Source organism: Schistocerca serialis, chromosome 2 (assembly GCF_023864345.2).
Source record: "Schistocerca serialis cubense isolate TAMUIC-IGC-003099 chromosome 2, iqSchSeri2.2, whole genome shotgun sequence".
NCBI lineage: Eukaryota > Metazoa > Arthropoda > Insecta > Orthoptera > Acrididae > Schistocerca > Schistocerca serialis.
This window is the reverse complement of record NC_064639.1, coordinates 442,663,302-442,688,896: the sequence shown is the minus strand read 5'-3', so window position 1 is coordinate 442,688,896 and position 25,595 is coordinate 442,663,302. Positions and strand designations below refer to the sequence as shown.

Here is a 25,595-nt window from a genome sequence, read left to right as displayed (position 1 = left end):
TTAATTCTTAAATTGTGTGGTGAATGAATGCAGAAAATTTTACATTGACCAATTCTGAGAGAATTTGTAACATGAAATGCTGATTGACAACACACTGTTGGACATAACACACTCGTTCAGAAAGCATTAATTTACAGGGATGTATGCCCCTCTATTGATACCGACCTATCTTTCCGTGTTGTGCCCTTTGGGTCAGCTGCACATTCTTAACCTGTCAGACTGACTTGCCCTTACCTCCAGTGCAAATATCAGTATGCTGCACTCCAACATGCAAATTCTGCCTAATTAAGTTTTAAACACAACAACATTTGGGGAATATTACCACACCTATAATTAAAGAGAAATTAATTCTGGTAAGAATTAGTTATTTTATTAAGGTCCAGTGTCCCCAAAGTAAATGAGTGCACATTCATACTGATACAAAATCAAAGATAGCACTTATGAAGGTTCACTGAACTTGTTCAGACATGAATATGCTGATGTCAGTGGTACAGAGGTCACATGTAAAACTTTTATAAATGCATCAACACAGTTAATCTATGTTGGGGAGATGCCATTAATGCTCTTTGCCACACAGGGCTTATCACACCTTACCAGGATAGTTTGGAAACCTGGAAATAATTAATTAGATGTTCTCCAAGATGACAAAGTCAATTAATTCAATTAAATTATGAGCCACAACCAAATGGTCATCAACAACAACAATATCACAGCACTTGAGTAGCTAACAGCTTGCCAATACACCATGCCCAGTCCATCTTCATTCTCAGGAGTGATATGCCACACAAGACATAAGCCTTGCTCATTAACTTCCCATGTCCGAGCTTAGCAGTTTGTCACCAGCACAAATATACTTAAAACATATTTGTAGCATTCATTGCTTATATGACTTTAAGCAGACCATGTGAGTAGCACACTGTGAGCATTACCAAAGCTTACTGTGCAATCCTGATGGAGTAAAACTTGGCGCACATCTGTCTGGTCCCCTCTCCAAACCATGTCTCTCCTAACAATGGTGTGTCACCCCGCTGCTCCTGATTCTTGGTAGCAGTGATCTCAGACATTACAATTTGCCAAATATTAACTCTGCTTGTAATTATATCATTCCCTATGATATACTGACCTAGAGGCAAACTCTAAATGTTACTTTAATACATACTGTGATTGCTCTACTGTCCTCTACAATAAAAAAGTAAGATGGATAATATTTTCATTGAGCTGGGTCTGCTGATGGACTCATCCATAGCAACCAAAGTGAAGGGGTGCATCACCCTTGAAACTGCATACTAACTTTTACTTCGGATTCTTTTTAAATATCCTGCATCTGTACCTCCACTTTCCATATCCCTATGGCTTAGCCTACCATGTTGACTGGTAATATCTTGGGGCTGCCAGCCATGCCTGCTACTGAACACACTATCTGGTTTCCTCATGCTCCAGCTGCTGGTGAGTAAATTCTTATAGGCTTGTTGAATTAAAACTCATATATCTCCACAATATATATTCCAATTGCTACACTGTTTTCACCATTCTTAGTGTAGTAAAATGCTTCATCAGTTAACATGTTTCCCGGCAATTAATTTTCTGAATTATTATCCTTAATTAATTTATTCGTTTAATTATCAGCCTGAGCAAGAGCAGTGTTATGACAGCACACTGCCACAACTCATATTCATTATGGTACATTGATGGATATTTGCACAATTTCTATTGTGTGTCCTTGTAACACAGGGAGCTGTTCTAGGCTTGAGCTGGATTAGCTGTCATGATAAAGATTTATATACCGGCATAATAAATTCTAAATGTATTTCTGTCATTAAATTTTTCTTATACACAATGCTATAAATTTTCCACATCATTTATTTAAAACTCTGGCCTTTAACAACATCATTTTTTTGTGGCAGTGTGTCTGAATGTAAGATAGTGGAAATCAATTCACCTAATGAGTCAAAGGGAAAACTATTAAGAAAACTGAACAATGGCATGTTCAGCACTGTAAAAGAAGATATCAGTAATATATATACTAAAAGTACTAAAAGTGATTACGATATTAAAGCTAATGTTCAAGTAAGTAATGATATAGCTTGTTGGCAAATATACAAAACACGTTACTTATACATAATCTTATTGTCTTTTTGCCAGTACAGGCAATGTTAGTTACAAAATACGAGGGTCGGTCAAAAAGTAATGCCTCCCATTTTTTTTCTACTTAAAGAAATTAAGTTAAGTGAAAAATTTGAATTTGGCGCCATTCCTCAAACCTTCTTCTGCAATCCACTGCAGTAGTAACTTTCTGTGTCAACAGGTGGCAGCACAGCAGAAGTTTGTAAGATGGCCGACATCGATGTTCGTTTGAGACAGCGTTGTGTGATTGAATTCTTGAATGCAGAAGGTGAAACGCCCATACGCATTCATGAAAGACTGAAGAAGGTGTATGGTGTTGTGACAGTGGATGTCAGCACTGTTAGACGATGGGTTCGTCGTTGTAAGGAAGCTGAAGGGCAAACACCGTTGACTGACGAAAAGCGGAGCGGCAGGCCGGTGAGTGCAGTGACTCCACACAACATTCAGCAAGTTGATGACATCATTCGTGGTGACCGTCGGGTGACTGCAGATGAAGTGTGTTGCATTATTTCTCTTAGTAAAGGCAGTGTGATCACGATTATTAAACAATTGGGGTACTCAAAAGTTTGTGCACGGTGGGTTCCAAGAATGTTAACCGATCAGAATAAAGAGGCAAGGAAAACAATAGCCTCCCAACACTTGCAGCGCTTCCATTTGGAGGGAGATGAGTTTCTGAAAAAAATTGTGACCGGGGACGAAACATGGGTGCATTTTTTTGAACCCGAATCAAAGAGGCAGTCAATGGAGTGGCGTCACACAAGCTCGCCGAGGAAGAAAAAATTCAAAACTGTGCGATCGGCAGGGAAAGTTATGGCAACAGTTTTCTGGGATACAGAGGGTGTGATTCTGGTTGATTTTTTGGAGCAGGGATGCACAATAAATTCTGTTCAATACGTCACAACCCTCAACAAACTTAAAGCACGTCTTCAGCGAGTTCGCCCAAAAAAATCAATGGCAGATGTTCTTCTTTTGCATGACAATGCAAGACCACACACCAGTCGTCACACCTCTGACGAGCTTGTCAAAATTGGATGGGAAGTTTTGCCTCATCCCCCATACAGCCCTGACCTGGCACCATCAGACTTCCATCTGTTCGGGCCACTAAAAGAAGCTCATCGTGGGATTCATTTTGAAGATGAGGAGGCCGTCAAAACATCCGTGCGTCAATGGCTTAGGAAGCAGAGCTGTGATTTTTACCGTGCTGGGATACATGCCCTTGTTCAAAGATGGACCAAAACTGTAGAGATGGGCGGAGATTACATTGAAAAATGACAAAATGATCCTCAATGTTGTGGTTTTCAACCTATGTAATTGCATTTAAATTTCCTGACAATTAAACGTAGAAAAAAAAATAGGAGGCATTACTTTTTGACTGACCCTCGTAGTAACAATGATTTGATACTGCATCATGGGCAGTTTTTCTTGGTGATGATTAAATAAGAAACTATTGTGTTATGTTGTCTTATATTCACAATGTCCAAAAGCTTTTGGAGTAGGGTATTTTATGGAAGACATAGATTGTATGTATTTATGATTTACCACTCTGTGACTCACTCCCACTTTATCATTTCACTCTGAGTAATGTATCCAACATTTATGTATTTGTGAATCATGACATAAATCCAGAAAATATTTGTTCCTGTATTTATCAATACTGTAAAATCACAACAATTAGTTTTGCAATGATTTTGTTTTAATCCTTTTCCGTGTTCTCCGCTGCAGTATACATGGACGTTGACAGCTCTAACGGTCCATTTCAGCTGTCAGTATCACAAGGTGGAGGAAACTTTCCACGGCGATTCAAGATAAAAGTAACTCAATTAAGACCAGGAGACCGTCTGGAGAGCCCACGAAACTGCCTTCAATATTATGTTGGTGTCAGAGGGTCTTTCCACAGCTTCAATTATGAGGGACCAAATGCTGGGTATTTGGTAAGATTTCCTCTGTTTCAAAAACTTATATAGATGTAAGAGAAGGTATATTACTGATAAAAAAGTCATTCCTATAACATATATGAATTGATTTGCATGTTAACATTATCAAGGCCCTGTGAAGGTGTCAGGAAAGACCTCAAAACATGCAGGTATAAAGAATTACTTTTGACAGAGGTTAGTGACGGAAGGTCTGTGAATGAAAAACACATTATTTCTCATCAAGAAACTACAAGGAGGAGGCAAAAATATAGAAACACCAAAAACACAACTCGTTACCTGTCCTAATATGAGGAAGGAAACCAATTGGCATTCAGAACAACTTTCAATAATCTTGGAATGGGTAAATATGGGTCCTGTATGGTTTCCAAGGCAATCTTGTTCCATTCTTCCTGCAAAATAGTGACAAGTTCAGTTAATGATGACAAAGGTGAATAGCAGTCTCTCCAAAGCAGATCACAAAAGCTCAATAATATTAAGATCTGATGGCTGTGGTGGCCAGGGGAAATGTGACAATTCATCCTTGTGCTCATAAAACCAGTCCTGCATGATGTAAGCTGTGTGAACAGAGGCCTTGATCTTGGAACATAGCATAACCATTGGTGGACAAACATTGTACCATGGGATGGACCTGATCAGCCAAAATGACCCCATAATCCTTGGCAGTCATGCAGCCTTACAGAGTAACCGTGGGGCCCATGGAATACCACAAAATGGCTGCTCAAATCATCATACACTTTTGGAACATGATGTCAGCCAGAAATTGGAAACAGTGTGAAACAAGACTCATCCAACCCAATGACTCACTCCCTTTGCTCTATAGTCCATGTTTTATGGCTCTGGCATCATGTTACCTGGTTATGGGCAATAGGAGCTAATTAGTGTAACTATTTAATATAAATAAAGAAGCAGCAGCTTTTTACAAAGTAGTTACACTCTTAATTTAGTATGTTACATTCACCCAGCATTAGCACAAACACTACTAAACAACTAGACAGTTTATTGTTGATAGGTGATGTCCAAGATCACTTGCAAGTGATATACACTGAGTTGGCAAGAGTCATGGGCTACCTCCTAATATTGTGCCAGACCTTCTTTTGCTTGGCATAGTACATGGCAAGGACTCAACAAGTCATTGAAAGTCCATTGCAGAAATATTCAGCCATGCTGCCTCTACATTTGTCCATAATTGTGAAAATGTTGCTGGTGCAGGATTTTGTGCACAAACTGACCCCTTGAGTATGTCCCATAGATGTTCAATGGGATTCATGTTATGCAATCTGGGAGGCCAAATCATTTGCTCAAATTCCTCAGAATGAAGTCCATGAATAGTTGCAAATGGTCTCCAAGTAACTGAACATAACCATTTCTAGTCCATGATCAGTTTTGTTGGACCAGAAGACCGAGACTGTTCCATGTAAACACAGCACACACCATTATGGAGCCACCACCAGCCTCTACAGGGCCCTGTTGACAACTTGGGTCCACGGGTTCATGGGGTCAGTGTCACACTTGAATCCTACCATCAGCTCTTACCAACTGTAATTGGGACTCATCAGACCAAACCACAGTTTTCCCAGAAGAGGCTGTGCAGAAAATGTCATGCTGTTAGCAAAGGCACTTGCATTGGTCATCTGCTGATGTAGCCCATTAATGCCAAATTTCACCACAATGTCTTAAAGGATACATTCATCACTCATGCAATATTGATTTCTGAGGTTATTCCACATAGTGTTACTTGTGCATTAGTAGTGACAACTCCATGCAAACACCACTTTTCTCGATCACTAAGTGAAGGGCGTCAGCCATTGCATTGTCTGTGGTGAGAAGTAATGCCTGAAATTTAGTATTCTTGGCACACTCTTGACACTATGGATCTTGGAATATTGAGTTCCCTAACAATTTGCGAAATGGAATGTCCCATGCACCTAGCTCCAACTACCATTCTGTGTTTAAAATCTGTTAATACCTATCATGTAGCCATAATCACATCGGAATCATTTTCACATGACTCACTTCAGTACAAATGACAACTCTGCCAATGCAATGCCCCTTTATGCCTTGTGTACACAATGCTACGACCATCCATCTATGTGTATACTGCTATCCATGACTTTTGTCACAGTAGTGTACATTGAGCATGCTACTCTCATGGCATGAGATGTTGCTTTTGTTTACAGCACTGACAGCAACAACGATTGAGCACAAGAGTGTTGTAGTGCCAGATATCCTTTTCATTTACAGCATTAACAACAACAACAAAATATGTACAAAAAAACTTATTTTTAATTTAACTTAACTTACTCATGATCCAGATCTTCATCATTGACAATTCTGTGCTTTGTGTATGCAGCCAGGACCAATCCTTGTTTGCCATAGCATGGGTTCACTATAACTATATCTTTCACCATGTCTGACACACGTCTCCCCATGACAATCCACACAATTCCTTAAAATCACTAAATGAAGTCTAAACCACTTTCCACAATACAGTCTCAAAATTAATTTCTGCCAGGTAAGAGTAGTGTATGCAATACCCAAAATCATAATTTGGAACTAAATGATGTCTGAACAACTTTGCCCAGTACACAATCTTGGAATTAACTCCTGCAAGCTTAAGAGTAAAGCAAATTGACACAGCACCAACTTCATTCACTCATATGTAGAGCACTACTGACAAGGTTCACTATTATAAGTGGTGTGTTATCAAAGGTGTAAACAAAAGCAATAACTAATTGATATCTGCTGCCATGACAGCTGCACACTCAATGTTTATCCCTTGCAAGTGATCTTGGAAATTACCTGTTGACACAGGGTACTGGTACATATTAAGTCCAAAGAATTGTTTCTGTTTCATTAATGTATACTTTGAATTATCCCACATATGTTATTCATTTTTTAATGGGGTGTACATAACACAGTAAATGGATGGATGAATGAATGAATGAATGAATAAACATGGCAATGGATATTGGGATCTGTGCTCGTCACTCCTCTTAATCCTTATTAGGGTGTAATTAAAAGCACTCCTGCTGGGTCTTAATAATCACATTATGGAATATAAGTACATTTAGCTTAACAGCTCATTTTTAACTTAAACAGCTAATTAACAACTTGTTATTCTTGTCTTTAATTGTTCAGTATACATAACATAAATATGAAGGATGCCATTAATGATGTATGCATCATAATTTACTTATGTTTCAATATCCATAAATGTAAACAGCCCGAAAACATGTCTCAATTCTATTTGCAATATACAGATACATGGTCCAGTCACGTTAATGTGATCACCTGTAAAAAACCTGAATAACCACCTTTTGTAGCACAGATGTGCAGGAAGAGTGTCAATGAGGTTCTGGAAGGTACCAACAGGGTTATGACTCCAGTACCTTGGCCAGCTGCACTAGATTTCTTAATTCAGCATTCATGGCACGAACTGCAAAATCAAGGTGGCCCTACAGATTCTCAATTGGGTTTGGTGGCCACTGGAGTAGAGTAAACTCAGGCTGCTGCACTTCAAATCATGATCATACACTGCGAGCTGTGTGACATGTAGCATTGTCCTACTGGCAGATGCTAACATACAGTGGAGAAAAAAAAAACATATGTAGGGGTGTACATGGTCCCCAGGAATAGATGCATACTTGTGTTGACCTATTGTGCCCTACAAAATGTTGAGATCACTTGTGGAATGCCATGAAAACATTTCTCAGATGATAATGCTGGACCTATCCAATGACTGCTCATACAACCCAATGGCTATCATTCCATGGGAGAATAAAATGTGATTCATCTGCAAAGGTCACTTGTTGCCACTCCAATTATGATACTGGTGTGCAAATTCCAGCATTCATTGCTGATGAACAGCAGTCACCACAGGTGCCTGAACCAGGTGCTGGCTGTAGAGGGCCATAAACAGCAATATTTGCTGAGCAGTCATTGAAGTGATACTGTTGGTAGCTCCTTGGTTCGTCTGAGTAGTCAGTTGCTCAAGAGCTGCATGTCTGTTTGCCCATATGCATCACCATAGCCACCATTCACCCCTGTCATCTATGGCCTATGGTGCACCACAGTTTCCTCAGTGCAGGTTTTGGGTTTCACCATTTTGTTATCCACGGTACACTATAACCGCAGCGACACAGCCATTTCAAAAATGCTTCCATCCTTGGCCCAATAGCCACTGATCATGCCGTATTGGACATCAGCTAGGTCACTCTATTTCCACATTACCTCAACAACCCAGTTTTCTGTGTCCGCCCTACACACTTTGTATACCCTCCACTGCTAGTGTTGCAACTTGCAATCTGTGAGTGGTTATATCAAGGTGACATCAAACACAGGTGGTGGTCACATTAATGTCACTGGATCATGTAGTAAAATGAGTACCTAATGTTGAACTTAATTATTAGCTGTACTGCTGTACTGTACTCAATGACATAGTTCAAAATCGAACCATTTTGAAACAATGATGTAACTAAACAGGCTTTTTTAAGTTGTTGTTTGCTTGGTTTTACATCATCTTACATATTTAATTACATGAACTTAACAGAATTAATCAATTTGCAGAACAACTTAAACTATGCTATTTGTATACGCAAGGAAGCTGGCTACTGTAGCATAACATACACAAATGAAGATGTGTTCCAGCTAGTCAATGTGGATGAGGGTAAGTGTGATGTACGAGTATCTGAAAATTTATTCTGTAGTTGCTTCATTTGGCTTAACTATTATGTATAGTACTAACTGGAAAGATATTTCATTTACTAAAAGTTTTATGAACAAACAAAAGGGACATGCCACATCTATTAGAATAAACTGTGCAAAAAGTTCATTCTTATCACAATAATTCAGTAATCTTTTCAGCAAATCCAAATTCCTACTTTAGGTTAGAAAAATTGTTTATGTTTGTTTGTTTGTGAGTCTGTTTTAGATTGGTTAATTAAATAAGAATGGAATGATACACATTTATGTAGTCTTCTCACCTGTAATTTTATGACTGAAGTGGGATAGTTAACATATTCAACAACTTCTTAAGTAAATATATGTACTATATTACAATTAAGACAATTACTGAAGCCAACATAAAAACTAAACTCCATTGATAGCTTTGTGTTAAGAAATGTAAACAGATTCTCTTTATCTTCTGGAATAGCTAATGAGGAACGTATAAGCTATTAAGTCAAGATATTCAATAGGTGGCACAAATACAGCAATCAATCTTACAGTAATCATGGACAAGACATTTAAATGAAATAAAGTTCAGTTTTCAGGATTCCATAAGACAGTCAGTGCCACGGTTCATAAAGCATGGCTGTAGTTCATAAATTTTACCGGACAGTAAGAATATTATAATAAGGATAAATAAAGGATAAACTGCTATTGTTTTGTTCTATAGTAATTTCTAACATGAATGTCTGTCCCCAGATTAGAAGCTCACTGGACACACTTACAACAGTTCACAGTCAAGATTTTTGAGACTCAGATGCCACTCCTCTCATATATATCACTTGTTGTCATCGGGAAAACATTTGATAATCAATCCCATTTATATCTGGTGAAGAGTATTCCACTTTATTCTGTCTCAACTGCCTACTTCACTGACAATATAAAAATCCTTCCATTCACACCTTATCAGACAATCTTTGCAGATATAACCCAGTTAACTTCTTTGCTGATACAACAGATGGAGATCCAACAGTCCCTCCTGGTCAAGCTGGTGCTGGTGCGGTCAGCTGCACTGATGATTACATAGTTGTGACAGGCTTGGGTCTTCGATTATGTGGGGATCGCCTCAATGATGCATCTGTGAATATTGACTTCACACAGGATGCTCCAGTCACAGGTAAAATACACCTTTTCTCAATACAGCTTCAACAGCAACAGTTTTGTAGCATCAGTTATATAATTAAAAAAATAGCTTTTTTACTTAATACATGTAGGCATAACCAGATAAAGTGCATTGCATTTATCTACGTCAAAGAGCTTTTGATGAAGTAACTCTGTAAATCGAGTGATTTTTCATATACATAAAAATATGGATCATGAAATCGTCACAGTGATAGAGCTACCCTTTTTTTCTATTTTAATATTGTTACAGACAAAAACACTTTTTTTATGAAAAGAGTATTCAAACTGAAGTTGCACATTATTTTCACTTATAGTTACCATTTTTATTTGTGATTGGATTCATTTTTGTATAAGTACACACTACAAATTAATATTTTAGTCTTATAGTGTGGCTTGGTGGCTCAGTGATGACAGACTACAAATCCAATGGTTTCAGCTTTGATCCCCAATCAGTCTTAGGATTTTTATCTGTGATTTTTTCACATTTGGCAGTGTTTGTTGATGGTGAAAAATGTTGAACTACACCATGGTTCAGAATCCACATTGAGCTGTAGGTCCCCCTAAAAATGGCTGGGTTCAAAGGTCAGAGGAATACAATAACATACTACTTCCAACATTACCATGCCTAGTAAAGCACTGTGGTGTTCAAAGCAATCTTCAGCAAGATGACAGCTTTACTTATGTTACTTGTATGTTTGGATGAACAGACATTTTTGACATAGACAGTCGACTGAAACTGCTTCGAAATAAATTTGCTAAATGTGAATAACTTGACTTCACCTGTGGTAGGTACAGATGTACTATGTAAGATATGAAAATTTGTATCAAACCATGCCTTGATCCTAGATTTCCCACTTACCGCGAACCACAGCCTTAACCAATTAGGCTTGCCATGCATGCCTTGCACACTGACCGAAACTTCCATATGTCACATTGTCTACATCATTGTACTACAGTCTTCCACATTCATCACCAAATGCTCACAGCTATACTCTGGCTTCACATTTAGCCAGTTTCTTTTGAAGTAATTTCAGTCAGCAATCTATCATTAAAAATGTCTGTTCATCCAGACATGCAAGTAAATACTACATGCTGAGGCAGGCAAAAGACAATAAGATCATAGAGCTTGATACCACATAGTCTTGTTCGCAGTGGCGTGGGAATACAGAGTACAACTGCAAACATTTAGCGATGAATGCAGAAGACAGTGGTATAAAGATGTAGGCAGTGTGACATATGGAAGTTTGAGTCATTGCAGAAGGCATGCACAGATAGCTTAATGGTTAAGGTGACCACTCATGATAAATGAGAAATCCGGGTTCAAGTTCCAGCCTAGCACAAGTTTTCATATGTTACCAATAGGTAGTACATCTATACCTTCCACAGCTGAAGCCAAGATATTCACATTTAGAAAATATATTTCTAAGCTACTTACTTTAATCATCGGTTCTGAACACAAATGTGTTGTTTCAGATTTCTTGCATGTGACACACAAGTCAGTTGTCTTGTTCTTGCAATTTGATGCTCTGCATTGCTGTCTTCGTTTCTTGTTTGCTTGTCCATCTGACAATTAGAGGGACTTTTTTTGGTACATATTTTTCACATGTACATGAGATGCTGCAGAAACTGCTTGTGGCTAATATGATTTCTTGTAATTGTTCTGTAAAGAATATATGCAGAGTGGTGGAAAAAACTGCATCCAGGAAATAATTTTTTTTAAAAAAGTGAAGCTTTAGTGCAAAAAAACTATGTGCAGAAATAAAGTATAGCAACTTATGGAGTAAAGCCATCTACTATAAGTAAACCAAGACGTATGTACACAAACAATTATAGCATGTTACTGGAAAATAATGACCAAAAACATGCAAACAAATCAAACTTATCTCAAAGTAATCACAAAACACCAAAGTGAAAAGCAAAGTGTCACATTCTCAACTAAATTTATTAAATCAAACCAATATTGTGTGATTGTGTGCACAAACAGATTCAGTCTGCTATCACAAACAATGAATGAACTAAGAGATGACAATATGCAATCAAAAGTTTCAAAACTGGAAACAACACACAATAACAGTCAATGTGTAAAACAAGATGCTGGCCGGAGTGGCCGAGCGGTTCTAGGCGCTTCAGTCTAGAACCGCGTGTTCTCAGGTTCGAATCCTGCCTCGTGCATGGATGTGTGTGATGTCCTTAGGTTAGTTAGTAGTTCTATGTTCTATGTTCTATGTTCTAGGTGACTGATGACCTTAGAAGTTAAGTCCCATAGTGCTCAGAGCCATTTGAACCATTTTTTTTAAAAACAAGATGCTGGGATCAATTATTTGCTTTTGATAGCCATGGAAATGGATTGGCAGAGATTAGGAATGAAAAACTGACAAATAAAAGTGTCCTTGGATTTGTGAAACCAGTTGCTCCACTGCGAGAAGGTACTCAATACACTGACCCGTACACTAACCAAGGAAGTTGTAAGTCTTGCATTATTTTAGCTGGAGCAAACAGTGTCTACAAAAATGAGGCAAAGTATGGTTTGCAGCCTTTAAGGGAAGTATTTGAAAAGGTTGTGGACATGAAAGTATTTGTAATAAGCATGTCAGTGAGACATGACCTCTTGGAAAAATTGTGTGTAAACACATAAATAGAAACAACCAACTGAAAGTTTGGGAAAATATGCAAGCTTTTCAGCAATATAACATATATTAATATAGTCAACCAAAACAGGGAAGAGTTCAGTACTCACAGAATACATTGAAACAAGAAAGGCAAAGCAGCAATGTGTGATATAATACTGAAACAATTACATTAAAATCAGCCAGGGTTAGTGCAACCTCCAATTATAGCAGCAGCAATGGAACCATCAGTTTCAGTTAGAGAACCAAATAATCCAATGATTCTAGACAGAGCTCAAACAGAAAGAAGATGATCTCTATCATGTTTAGTTGCAGTGCCACAAAGTACAACTTCAAAAATCGCAGGTGAAACAGCATGTCACTACACATCAACTCCCCCCACACACAACAGGAAAAAACCACAACATTTTTGTGGCAAGTGACTCCAGAGAAATGTAAAATTCATCTTGTAAAACATTGCTTTGGAAAGAAATTTACAACTATAAAAGTGTCATGGATTATATGTCCTGTGCAGCTGCTAAACATAATGCAGGCCTTAGCAGTGAAGAAACTAAGCCATCATCAAAATATGTACTCCTCCACCAAAATGTGCAGTCCCTCTAAAATAAATTTATGAGATGGAAATATTGTTTTCAGATGAATTAAAAGAAGCATTAGTTATATGTGTTAATAAACACTGGTTAACAGAAAATGCATCATTACCTAAAATAATAGAGGGCTTTATCCTTTCAACATTTTTAGTAGAAAATGTCTATGCATGTAGGAACATGGATGTATGTTAGAAAAGACATCAAATAATGTTGCTTAAAGTTCATTGATTTGCTAGGGAAAGAGCAGGACTTTGCAATTTCCACTACCGAACTGACTAATTTAAATATAATTGTGTATATAGAAGCCCAGATGGAAACATAGCTATTTTCCTTGAAAATCTTGAGAGAGCACTTCACAGTATAAAAGTATTTAGTGAAATGACTAACACGTGTGGTGACTTTAACATAGATTTCATTAAGAACTTAAAAGGCAGGTTAAACTTGAGGCCTTAGTAAAAACTTACAACATGCATACAATCATTACATCCCCTACCAGAGCCACCAAATCATCCAGCACTACTATAGATCAGGTACTAATAAATACAGACAAATTTTTATGCGAGACTGAAAATATGAATACAGGTTTCAGGGATCATTATGCACGATTTATTTACTTCCCAATAGAGGCCGCTGGCTATACTGAACCACAAATAACAAGAAAAGGTAGAAATTTTAGCAAGCAACATCTCAGGGACCTACTGAAAAAGGAAACATGGAATGACATTTACAATTGTGAGGGAAATGGTAAAAAATTTGACATGTTCACAGAAATATTGTCATATCATTTCAATATATATATATATATATATATATATATATATATATATATATATATATATATATATATATATATATATATAAAAAGAAAGATGATGAAACTTACCAAACAAAAGCGCTGGCAGGTCGATAGACACACAAACAAACACAAACATACACACAAAATTCTAGCTACATACACACAAAATTCTAGCTTTCGCAACCAATAGTTGCCTCGTCAGGAAAGAGGGAAGGAGAAGGAAAGACAAAAGGATATGGGTTCCAAGGGAGAGGGCAAGGAGTCATTCCAATCCCGGGAGCTTGGAATGACTCCTTGCCCTCTCCCTTGGAACCCATATCCTTTTGTCTTTCCTTCTCCTTCCCTCTTTCCTGACGAGGCAACTATTGGTTGCGAAAGCTAGAATTTTGTGTGTATGTTTGTGTTTGTTTGTGTGTCTATCGACCTGCCAGCGCTTTTGTTTGGTAAGTTTCATCATCTTTCTTTTTAGATATATTTTTCCCACGTGGAATGTTTCCCTCTATTATATATATATATATATATATATATATATATATATATATATATATATATATATATAGGGTGTTTCAAAAATGACCGGTATATTTGAAACGGCAATAAAAACTAAACGAGCAGCGATAGAAATACACCGTTTGTTGCAATATGCTTGGGACAACAGTACATTTTCAGGCAGACAAACTTTCGAAATTACAGTAGTTACAATTTTCAACAACAGATGGCGCTGCGGTCTGGGAAACTCTATAGTACGATATTTTCCACATATCCACCATGCGTAGCAATAATATGGCGTAGTCTCTGAATGAAATTACCCGAAACCTTTGACAACGTGTCTGGCGGAATGGCTTCACATGCAGATGAGATGTACTGCTTCAGCTGTTCAATTGTTTCTGGATTCTGGCGGTACACCTGATCTTTCAAGTGTCCCCACAGAAAGAAGTCACAGGGGTTCATGTCTGGCGAATAGGGAGACCAATCCACGTCGCTTCCTGTATGTTTCGGATAGCCCAAAGCAATCACACGATCATCGAAATATTCATTCAGGAAATTAAAGACGTCGACCGTGCGATGTGGCCGGGCACCATCTTGCATAAACCACGAGGTGTTCGCAGTGTCATCTAAGGCAGTTTGTACCGCCACAAATTCACGAAGAATGTCCAGATAGCGTGATGCAGTAATCGTTTCGGATCTGAAAAATGGGCCAATGATTCCTTTGGAAGACCAGTAGTTTTTGAGGATGCAGGGACGATGGGGCTGCAACATGGGGCTTTTCGGTTCCCCATATGCGCCAGTTCTGTTTATTGACGAAGCCGTCCAGGTAAAAATAAGCTTCGTCAATAAACCAAATGCTGCCCACATGCATATCGCCGTCATCAATCCTGTGCACTATATCGTTAGCGAATGTCTCTCGTGCAGCAATGGTAGCGGCGCTGAGGGGTTGCCATGTTTGAATTTTGTATGGATAGAGGTGTAAACTCTGGTGCATGAGACGATACGTGGACATTGGCGTCATTTGGACCGCAGCTACAACACGACGAACGGAAACCCAAGGCCGCTGTTGGATCACCTGCTGCACTAGCTGCGCGTTGCCCTCTGTGATTGCCATACGCGGTCGCCCTACCTTTCCAGCACATTCATCCGTCACGTTCCCAGTCCGTTGAAATTTTTCAAACATATCCTTTATTGTATCGCCTTTTGGTCCTTTGGTTACATTAAACCTCCGTTGAAAACTTCATGTTGCTGCAACAACACTGTGTTCTAGGCGGTGGAATTCCAACACCAGAAAAATCCTCTGTTCTAAGGAATAAACCATGTTGTCTACAGCACACTTGCACGTTGTGAACAGCACACGCTTACAGCAGAAAGACGACGTACAGAATGGTGCACCCACAGACTGCGTTGTCTTCTATATCTTTCACATCACTTGCAGCGCCATCTGTTGTTGAAAATTGTAACTACTGTAATTTCGAAAGTTTGTCCGCCTGAAAATGTACTGTTGTCCCAAGCATATTGCAACAAACGGTGTAATTCTATTGCTGCTCGTTTAGTTTTTATTGCCGTTTCAAATATACCGGTCATTTTTGAAACACCCTGTATATATATATATATATATAGGGTGTTTCAAAAATGACCGGTATATATATATTGCAGTTAAAAATAAGAAATACAAAGCCAATGAAAGAAATGTTTCTTGGCTGACAACAGGCATTAAAATATCTTATGCTGAAAAGAGGAGAGTCTCTGAAATTTTACAAAATGTTACTGAAGAATTTCTGGTATATTTCAAGAATTATAACAGAGTGCTTCACAAAGTCATAAAAGAAGTTAAAAAAATGGCAAATGATCACCATATAATAACAGCTAGGAACAAAATGAAAGCCATGTGGAAGGTAGTCAAACAGCAAATAGGAAATGAGTCCACCCCCTCCCCTCCAAAATGTCAGCCTCCATCTAGTCCAAGGTGGCAGGCAAACAAATTACAAATTCAGAAGAAGTAACCAGTGCTTTTAGCACATACTTTTTAAATATTAGTGAACACTTACTCTGTGGTATAACATCTTCCAAAAAAAGTCTATCACATACAATCACATCCAAATAGAAACTGACTCCCTGTTTCTTCCTCCAACCAACCCTAAAGAAATTATACCGGCAGCTAATATGCTAAGAACAAACTTTGCAATAGGAATGGATGAGAATCTGGATTCTCACATTAAAGACACACATGACCTCATTAGCCCACCTTTTCAACAGTTTATTCACAACTGGAATTTTTTCTTCCACCTTAAAGGTAGTGAAATTCAAGCTACTGTTTAAAAGGGTAAGAAAGAAGACATAGCCAATTACAGGTCTTTGCTTAGCTATCTATATTTTTGAAAATGCTACTATTTTTTTCATAAGAGGTGTGGCCAATCAGTTGCACTTTTCTGGTAATCTAGGAGATTCCTAGAAAAGTGCAACTGATTGTCCACAGCCCAGCATGGTTTCCAGAAAGGCCGTCAGCAATATTTGACTTTCTGAGTCAAGTTCTCCAAAAACTTGATAGTGGAAAAAAATAACTAGCATACACCTTGATCTGTGTAAGGCCTTTGACACCACAGAGCATATTCTATTGCTCTGGAAACTTGGTAGTACTGGTATCAGAGGTACACTGAACAACTGGCTTAGGTCATACCTTACTGGATGCAGTCAAGTAGAAGAAATACAATATCAAGAAGATAAGAAATCAACCAAACACTACTCTGATTACAAGGAAGTAAAGTGTGGTGTACTGCAGGGCTCAGTACTTGATCCATCCTATTTTTGATATATATATCCATGGATGGACATCTCTGCCCAAACTCTTTGCCTTTACAAATGTCTGCTTGTGTCTGTGTATGTGCGGATGGATATGTGTGTGTGTGTGAGTGTATACCTGTCCTTTTTTCCCCCTAAGGTAAGTCTTTCCGCTCCCGGGATTGGAATGACTCTTTACCCTCTCCCTTAAAACCCACATCCTTTCGTCTTTCCCTCTCCTTCCCTCTTTCCTGATGAGGCAACAGTTTGTTGCGAAAGCTTGAATTTTGTGTGTATGTTTGTGTTTGTTTGTGTGTCTGTCGACCTGCCAGCACTTTCATTTGGTAAGTCACATCATCTTTGTTTTTAGATATATATTTCCTACGTGGAATGTTTCCCTCTATTATATATATATATATATATATATATATATATATGGGAAAAATATATCAAACACAAACATACACACGAAATTCAAGCTTTCGCAACAAACTGTTACCTCATCAGTAAAGAGGGAAGGAGAGGGAAAGACGAAAGGATGTGGGTTTTAAGGGAGAGGGTAAGGAGTCATTCCAATCCCAGGAGCGGAAAGACTTACCTTAGGGGGAAAAAAGGACAGGTATACAATCGCACACACACACACACAAACATCTGCACATACACAGACACAAGCAGACATTTGTGAAGGCAAAGAGTTTGGGCAGAGATGTCAGTCGAGGCGGAAGTACAGAGGCAAAAATGTTGTTGAAAGACAGGTGAGGTATGAGCGGCGGCAAATTGAAATTAGCGGAGATTGAGGCCTGGCGGATAACGAGAAGAGAGGATATACTGAAGGGCAAGTTCCCACCTCCGGAGTTCTGACAGGTTGGTGTTAGTGGGAAGTATCCAGATAACCCGGATGGTGTAACACTGTGCCAAGATGTGCTGGCCGTGCACCAAGGCATGTTTAGCCACAGGGTGATCCTCATTACCAACAAACACTGTCTGCCTGTGTCCATTCATGCGAATGGACAGTTTGTTGCTTGTCATTCCCACATAGAAAGCTTCACAGTGTAGGCAGGTCAGTTGATAAATCACGTGGGTGCTTTCACACGTGGCTCTGCCTTTGATCGTGTACACCTTCCGGGTTACAGGACTGTAGTAGGTGGTGGTGGGAGGGTGCATGGGGCAGGTTTTACACCGGGGGTGGTTACAAGGATAGGAGCCAGAGGGTAGGGAAGGTGGTTTGGGGATTTCACAGGGATGAACTAAGAGGTTACGAAGGTTAGGTTGACGGCGGAAAGACACTCTCGGTGGAGTGGGGAGGATTTCATGAAGGATGGATCTCATTTCAGGGCAGGATTTGAGGAAGTCGTATCCCTGCTGGAGAGTCACATTCAGAGTCTGATCCAGTCCTGGAAAGTATCCTGTCACAAGTGGGGCACTTTTGGGGTTCTTATGTGGGAGGTTCTGGGTTTGATGAGATGAGGAAGTGGCTCTGGTTATTTGCTTCTGTACCAGGTCGGGAGGGTAGTTGCGGGATGCGAAAGCTGTTTTCAGGTTGTTGGTGTAATGGTTCAGGGATTCCGAACTGGAGGAGATTCATTTGCCATGAAAACCTAGGCTGTAGGGAAGGGACCGTTTGATGTGGAATGGGTGGCAGCTGTCATAATGGAGGTACTGTTGCTTGTTGGTGGGTTTGATGTGGATGGACATGTGAATCTGGCCATTGGACAGGTGGAGGTCAATGTCAAGGAAAGTGGCATGGGATTTGAAGTAGGACCAGGTGAATCTGATGGAACCGAAGGAGTTGAGGTTGGAGAGGAAATTCTGGAGTTCTTCTTCACTGTGAGTCCAGATCTTGAAGATGTCATCAATAAATCTGTACCAAACTTTGGGTTGGCAGGCCTGGGTAACCAAGAAGTCTTCCTCTAGGTGACCCATGAATAGGTTGTCATACGAGGAGGCCATCCTGGTACCCATGGCTGTTCCCTTTAATTGTTGGTATGTCTGGCCTTCGAAAGTGAAGAAGTTGTGGGTCAGGATGAAGCTGGCTAAGGTAATGAGGAAAGAGGTTTTTGGTAGGGTGGCAGGTGATCGGCGTGAAAGGAAGTGCTCCATCACAGCGAGGCCCTGGACGTGCGGAATATTTGTGTGTAAGGAAGTGGCATCAATGGTTACAAGGATGGTTTCCGGGGGTAACAGACTGGGTAGGGATTCCAGGCGTTCGAGAAAGTGGTTGGTGTCTTTGATGAAGGATGGGAGACTGCATGTAATGGGATGAAGGTGTTGATCTACGTAGGCAGAGATACGTTCTGTGGGGGCTTGGTAGCCAGCTACAATGGGACGGCCGGGATGATTGGGTTTGTGAATATTAGGAAGAAGGTAGAAGGTAGGGGTGCGGGGTGTTGGTGGGGTCAGGAGGTTGATGGAGTCAGCTGAAAGGTTTTGTAGGGGGCCTAAGGTTCTGAGGATTCCTTGAAGCTCCACCTGGACATCAGGAATGGGATTACCTTGGCAAACTTTGTATGTAGTGTTGTCTGAAAGCTGACGCAGTCCCTCAGCCACATACTCCTGACGATCAAGTACCACGGTCATGGAACCCTTGTCCACCGGAAGAATGACGATGGATCAGTGTGAGGTAACTCATAATGCTGCCTAAAACTATGGGTGCAAAAAAGGATAGTGAAGATTGTGGTAGTAGTGAATGAACATCTATTAATATGTTGCTTCATTAGTCTGGAAGATTCCCTCCAAAATCTCTGAGAGGCCTAAGAAACTTAACGTTAACACTCGAAATACCACTTGGGTAATTACCCTCCTCCATAATGACTACAGGACCAAATGCTCCTGTGATTTTCATTAATGTGTTTGTACAACCAACCAAAAGTTCATCCCCCTAGCCCACCTAGAAGTATGAAAAATTTACCTGTTATACCAGTAGTAACCATGTGGGCCATTTTTGACCCAGATACATTTTAATGTAATTTGATGTCAGTAACACGAATTTTCAAACACTGGATGGTTTCTGAGTGTCTCTTGACACTATTCTCGATATTCTGGAGTACATTACGACACTTTGGTCCAAAAATAATGTGAAATATGAAGAATTCCGAGGTCGGGCGATACTTTGTATTAGTGCAGCCTCCTGTTTTCTACGGACTGGTGACATGCATACCCTACAGAGTGATACTGGGAAGCTACAGACTAATGTATTATGTAGTGGGAAACTGCCCCTCTCCCCCTCCCACACTGTCTAGGGCACTGCTATCAGTTCTCTTACACGACAGATTATGTCAGGCACATCGCCATTATGGAACATCATAACTAACAACTTCTTCACCTCAGTGAAACTGGTGGATAAAGGAACAAGTTTAGTTGGCACTCTTTTGAGATCACTCAAAAAAATCCCTCGTGCGGCAGGAAGTGGAGATGATGCATTGTATGCAGCACACTTAAAAGTCAGGTGACAATCTTCTCACAGCATACCAAGGGAAAAAGAAAACAAATTCTTATTCTGAGTAACATGTATTCTGGATGTCAGGTGAATGAGAATACAGAGAAGAAACTTTCAGAAATTGTGAAGTTTTATAATTAAACTAATGGTGGAGTTGATACAGTTGACCAAATGACTAGATGCTCAAGTGCCTCAGCTTTGAACCCACCGATGGCCTGTGCATGTCTCTACAATATTCTTGACCTTGCCATGATCAACATTCACACAATTTTTAAGTTACTTACCTCTAAGATTTATCACTGAGACTTTATCCTCAGAGTAGCAGATGGGCTTGCTGCCCTTTACAAACTGCAGAGAGGAGCCAACCTTCCCTTGCAGGAACTCGATACCAGCTCTGGCCAATATGGAAATAGAAGATGTTGTCAAATTCAAGTTTCCTGCAAACAACAAAGAGGAATAAAACAGCAATTGTATGCTTCAACTGCAAGTCAGTATTTGTTTGGAACATATACTGAATTCAAACATTATGAAGTACCTTGAAGAAAATGATTTATTGGCAGATAAGCAGCACGGATTCAGAAAATATCATTCTTTTGAAACACAACTAGCTCTTTATACTTATGAAATAATGAGTGCTATTGACAGGAGATATCAAACTGATTCCATATTTTTAGATTTCCAGAAGGCTTTCAACACTGTTCCTCACAAGTGACTTCTAACACATGCCTGCAGAATATCGCCTATGGAACATTGCCTCAGTTGTGCGACTGGATTCATAAATTCCTGTCAGAAAGGTCACAGTTCATAGTAAGAGGTGGAAAGTCATCAAGTAAAACAGAAGAAATATCCAGTGTTCCCCAAGGAAGTGCTATAGGCTCTCTATTGTTCCTGATCTATATTAACGACATAGGCGACAATCTGAGTAGCCGTCTTAGATTGTTTGCACATGATGCTGTCATTTACCATCTTGTAAAGTCATCAGATGACCAAAACGAAGTGAAAAATGATTTAGATAAGATATCTGTATGGTGCAAAAAGTGGCAATTGACCCTGAATATAGAAAAGTGTGAAGTTATTCACATGAGTACTTAAAAAAAAAAAAAAAAAATGCTGCTAAATTTTGATTACATGATAAGTCACACAAATCTGAAGGCTGTAAATTCAACTAAATATTTAAGGACTACAGTTCTACAGTTACAAATAGCCTAAATTGCAATGATCACATAGATAATGTTGTGGGTAGAGCAAATCAAAGACTGTGATTCATTGGTAGAACACTTAGAAGGTGCAACACATCTACTAAAGAGACTGCTTACACCATGCTTGTCCACCCTATTCTGGAGTATTGCTGTGCAGTGTGGGATCCGCATCAAGTGGGATTGACGGATGACGTCAACGAAGTACAAAGAAGGGTCAGTTTGTTTTGTATTATTCTGAAATAGGAGAGATAGTGCCACAGACATGATATGTGAGTTGGAGTGGCAGTCATTAAAACAAAGGCGTTCTTCATTGCGACGGGATCTTCTCATGAAATTTCAATCACCAGTTTTCTCCTCTGATTGTTAAAACATTCTGTTGGCATCCATCTACATAGGGAGAAATGATCACCACGATAAAATAAGAGAAATCAGGGCTCACACAGAAAAATTTAAGTGTTCATTTTTCCTGTGTGCCATTTGAGAGTGAAATGGTAGATAGCCAGTTTGAAGGTGGTTCATTGAACCCTCTGCCAGGCACTTTATTGTGAATAGCAGAGTAGTCACAGAGCTGTAGATGTAGATGTAGATGAAGTCTGTGTGCAAAAGCTGCTAAGCAAAAACTCTTGTCAAATGTTTGAACTGTGAGCCCATCCCATCTTACACAGTTCTGTCAAGTCTTTGTTCCTAAATATTTCCAAATATTTATGATTATAAACTGAAGTTATTTGTTCTTGTGTTCTAGTTCTTTGTTTAGAATAAGCAAGGAAACACACAGAGCATTTTAGTCAACTGCTGCATTTTAGAATTTTATACAAATACTTGGTACTTAAATGTCTGTAAAAGTAAAAATACTATTAGTGCTCACATAAACAATATGTTTTAATTCTGTTTTGACCTTTTTATAAAGAAAAACATTGTAACATTGTTTTACTTACTTTTTTTAGTGATGATTGATGAAATACTGTGGAATTTCTTCTTTCTTAAGTTTAAAATAAAAAAAGATTTATATCTGAAATTTATGTTTGACAGTGTACTATTCATTTTAGGAACCAAATTATCCTTTGGTTACACTTTAGAGTCTGCCTGAATGTATTGTCAACATGGTGACACTGAAAACACATCCAGATATGAATAAAATGGTGGTTTCATACACTGGGTCAAAAATGACCATATGGTACTTCTAAGGAGTATGGTGAAGCCCGGTACTTCTAGTGTTAAGTGTATAAGTGACATTCACTTACAATAATAGAGAGGGGTCCAAAAAAATGTATCCACTGTTTAAAAGTCCATAACTGGCAAACTACGCTACTGGCCATTGAAATTGCTACACCGAGAAGAAATGCAGATCATAAACGGGTATTCATTGGACAAATATATTATACTAGAACTGACATGTGATTACATTTTCATACAATTTAGGTGCATAGATCCCGAGAAATCAGTACCCAGAACAACCACCTCTGGCTGTAATATCAGCCTTGATACACCTGGGCATTGAGTCAAACAGAGCTTGGATGGCATGTACAGGTACAGCTGCTCATGCAGCTTCAACAAGATTCCACAGTTCATCAAGAGTAGTGACTGACGTATTGTGACGAGCCAGTTGCTTGGCCACCATTGACGAGACATTTTCAATTGGTGAGAGATCTGGAGAATGTGCTTGCCAGGGCAGCAGTCAAACATTTTCTGTATCCAGAAAGGCCCATACAAGACCTGCAACATGCGGTCATGCATTATTCTGCTGAAATGTAGGGTTTCGCAGGAATCGAATGAAGGGTGGAGCCACGGGTTGTAACACATCTGAAATGTAATGTCCACTGCTCAAAGCAGCGTCAATGTGAACAAAAGGTGACCGAGATGTGTAACCAATGGCACCCCATACCATCATGCTGGGTGAATGCCAGTATGGCGATGACAAATACATGATCCCAATGTGCATTCACCGCAATGTCGCCAAACATGGATGCGACCATCATGATGCTGTAAACAGAACCTGGATTCATCTGAAAAAAATGACGTTTTTCCATTCGTGCACCCAGGTTCGTCGTTGAGTAGACCATCACAGGTGCTCTTGTCTGTGATGCAGCGTCAAGAGTAACCACAGCCATGATCTCTGAGCTGATAGTCCATGCTGCTGCAAACGTCGTCGAACTGTTCGTGCAGATGGTTGTTGTCTTGCAAACGTCCCCATCTGTTGACTCAGGGATCGAGACGTGGCTGCACGATCCATTACAGCCATGCGGATAAGATGCCTGTCATCTTGACTGCTAATGATATGAGGCCGTTGGGATCCAGTACGGCATTCTGTATTACCCTCCTGAACTCACCTATTCCATATTCTGCTAACAGTCATTAAATCTCGACCAACACGAGCAGCAATGTCACGATACGATAAACCGCAATTGTGATAGGCTACAATCTGACCTTTACCAAAGTTGGAAACATGATGGTACAAATTTCTCCTCCTTACACGAGGCATCAGAACAACTTTTCACCAGGCAATGCTGATCAACTGATGTTTGTGTATGAGAAATTGGTTGGAAACTTTCCTCATACCAGCACGTTGTAGGTGTTGCCACCGGCGCCAACCTTGCTTGAATGCTCTGAAAGGCTAATCATTTGCATATCACAGCATCTTCTTCCTGTTGGTTAAATTTCGCCTCTGTAGCATTCATCTTCATAGTGTAGCAATTTTAAAGGCCATTAGCGTAATTGATGGAGTTGTCTCATCTTTGGTAGTGTAATAGTTTGTAGTTCCGGCAATCGCCACACAAGCATTGTATTGCGTTGTTTTGTTTTGTCGGATGACAGTCGCCAGATAGTCAGTGTTTTGTTCTTAGTTGCACCTAGTTACTCGAGTAAACATGGCTGGCACAAGGCTTACATTCGATGAAAGGAAGTCAGTTTTGAAGTGGTATTTTAAGTACGAAAACATTAATGAGGTTCAACGGCAATGGCGAAATGAGTATCAAACAGAGCCACCGACACATTTAACAATTCATCGCGTTCGAGACAATTCTCAAGCCGAAGGCTCTGTTGAAGATGTACACAAACAATGATCTGGACAACCTGTAACAGTAACAAGTCCTGCTAACTCCCACCGTGTGTTACAACAGTTCACTTGCTTACCACAGAAGTCTGTGAGACAGTGTGCCCATGAAACTGGAGTGAGTCACTCAAGTGTTCAGCGAATTTTGAAGGCAGCAAAGTGGAAGTGCTACATCCCATGATTGCTACACGCAATGAACGAGATCGACCCAAATCAAAAAATGGAGTACTGCGTGTGGTTTACTAGCATGGTGTGCAACGATGAAGAGTTTGCAGAGATGATTGTGTGATCTGATGAAGCACAGTTCAAACTCAATGGTGCAGTAAATCGCCACAATTGCATCTACTGGTCTGCTGAAAATCTGAACGTCCATGTAGACAAAGCCGTGAATTTGCCAGGAGTAAATGTGTGGTGTGGGTTGTCTTACCGGGGCTTGATTGGGCCATTCTTCTTTGGTGGCACAGTTACCAGTGAGGTGTACCTTCAGAAGCTTCAGACATCCATTTTACCTGCCATCCAAGACTTGTATGGAGATGGAAGAGTTTACTTTCAACAAGATGGTGCCCCATCCCACTACCAAAATCGTGTTAGGGCATATCTCGACGAAAATCTACCAGGAAAATGGATAGGCCATAGAGGTGCTGTGGAGTAACCACCATGTACCCCAGACCTAACTCCTCTGGACCTTTACCTGTGGGGAACACTAAAGGGCATCGTTTATCG

The 25,595-nt window shown here is 39.7% G+C and overlaps 1 protein-coding gene across 1 annotated transcript in view; it reads left to right on the top strand.

The window, feature by feature from the left end:
• LOC126456047 (uncharacterized) overlaps positions 1-25,595 on the top strand; it is a 134,124-nt gene that overhangs the window by 93,253 nt on the left and 15,276 nt on the right. The window contains exons 5-7 of the mRNA XM_050091802.1: positions 3,847-4,055; positions 8,625-8,724; positions 9,742-9,900. Of these exons, the coding sequence (XP_049947759.1) occupies positions 3,847-4,055; positions 8,625-8,724; positions 9,742-9,900 (468 nt within the window). The remainder of the gene's footprint in view (positions 1-3,846; positions 4,056-8,624; positions 8,725-9,741; positions 9,901-25,595) is intronic.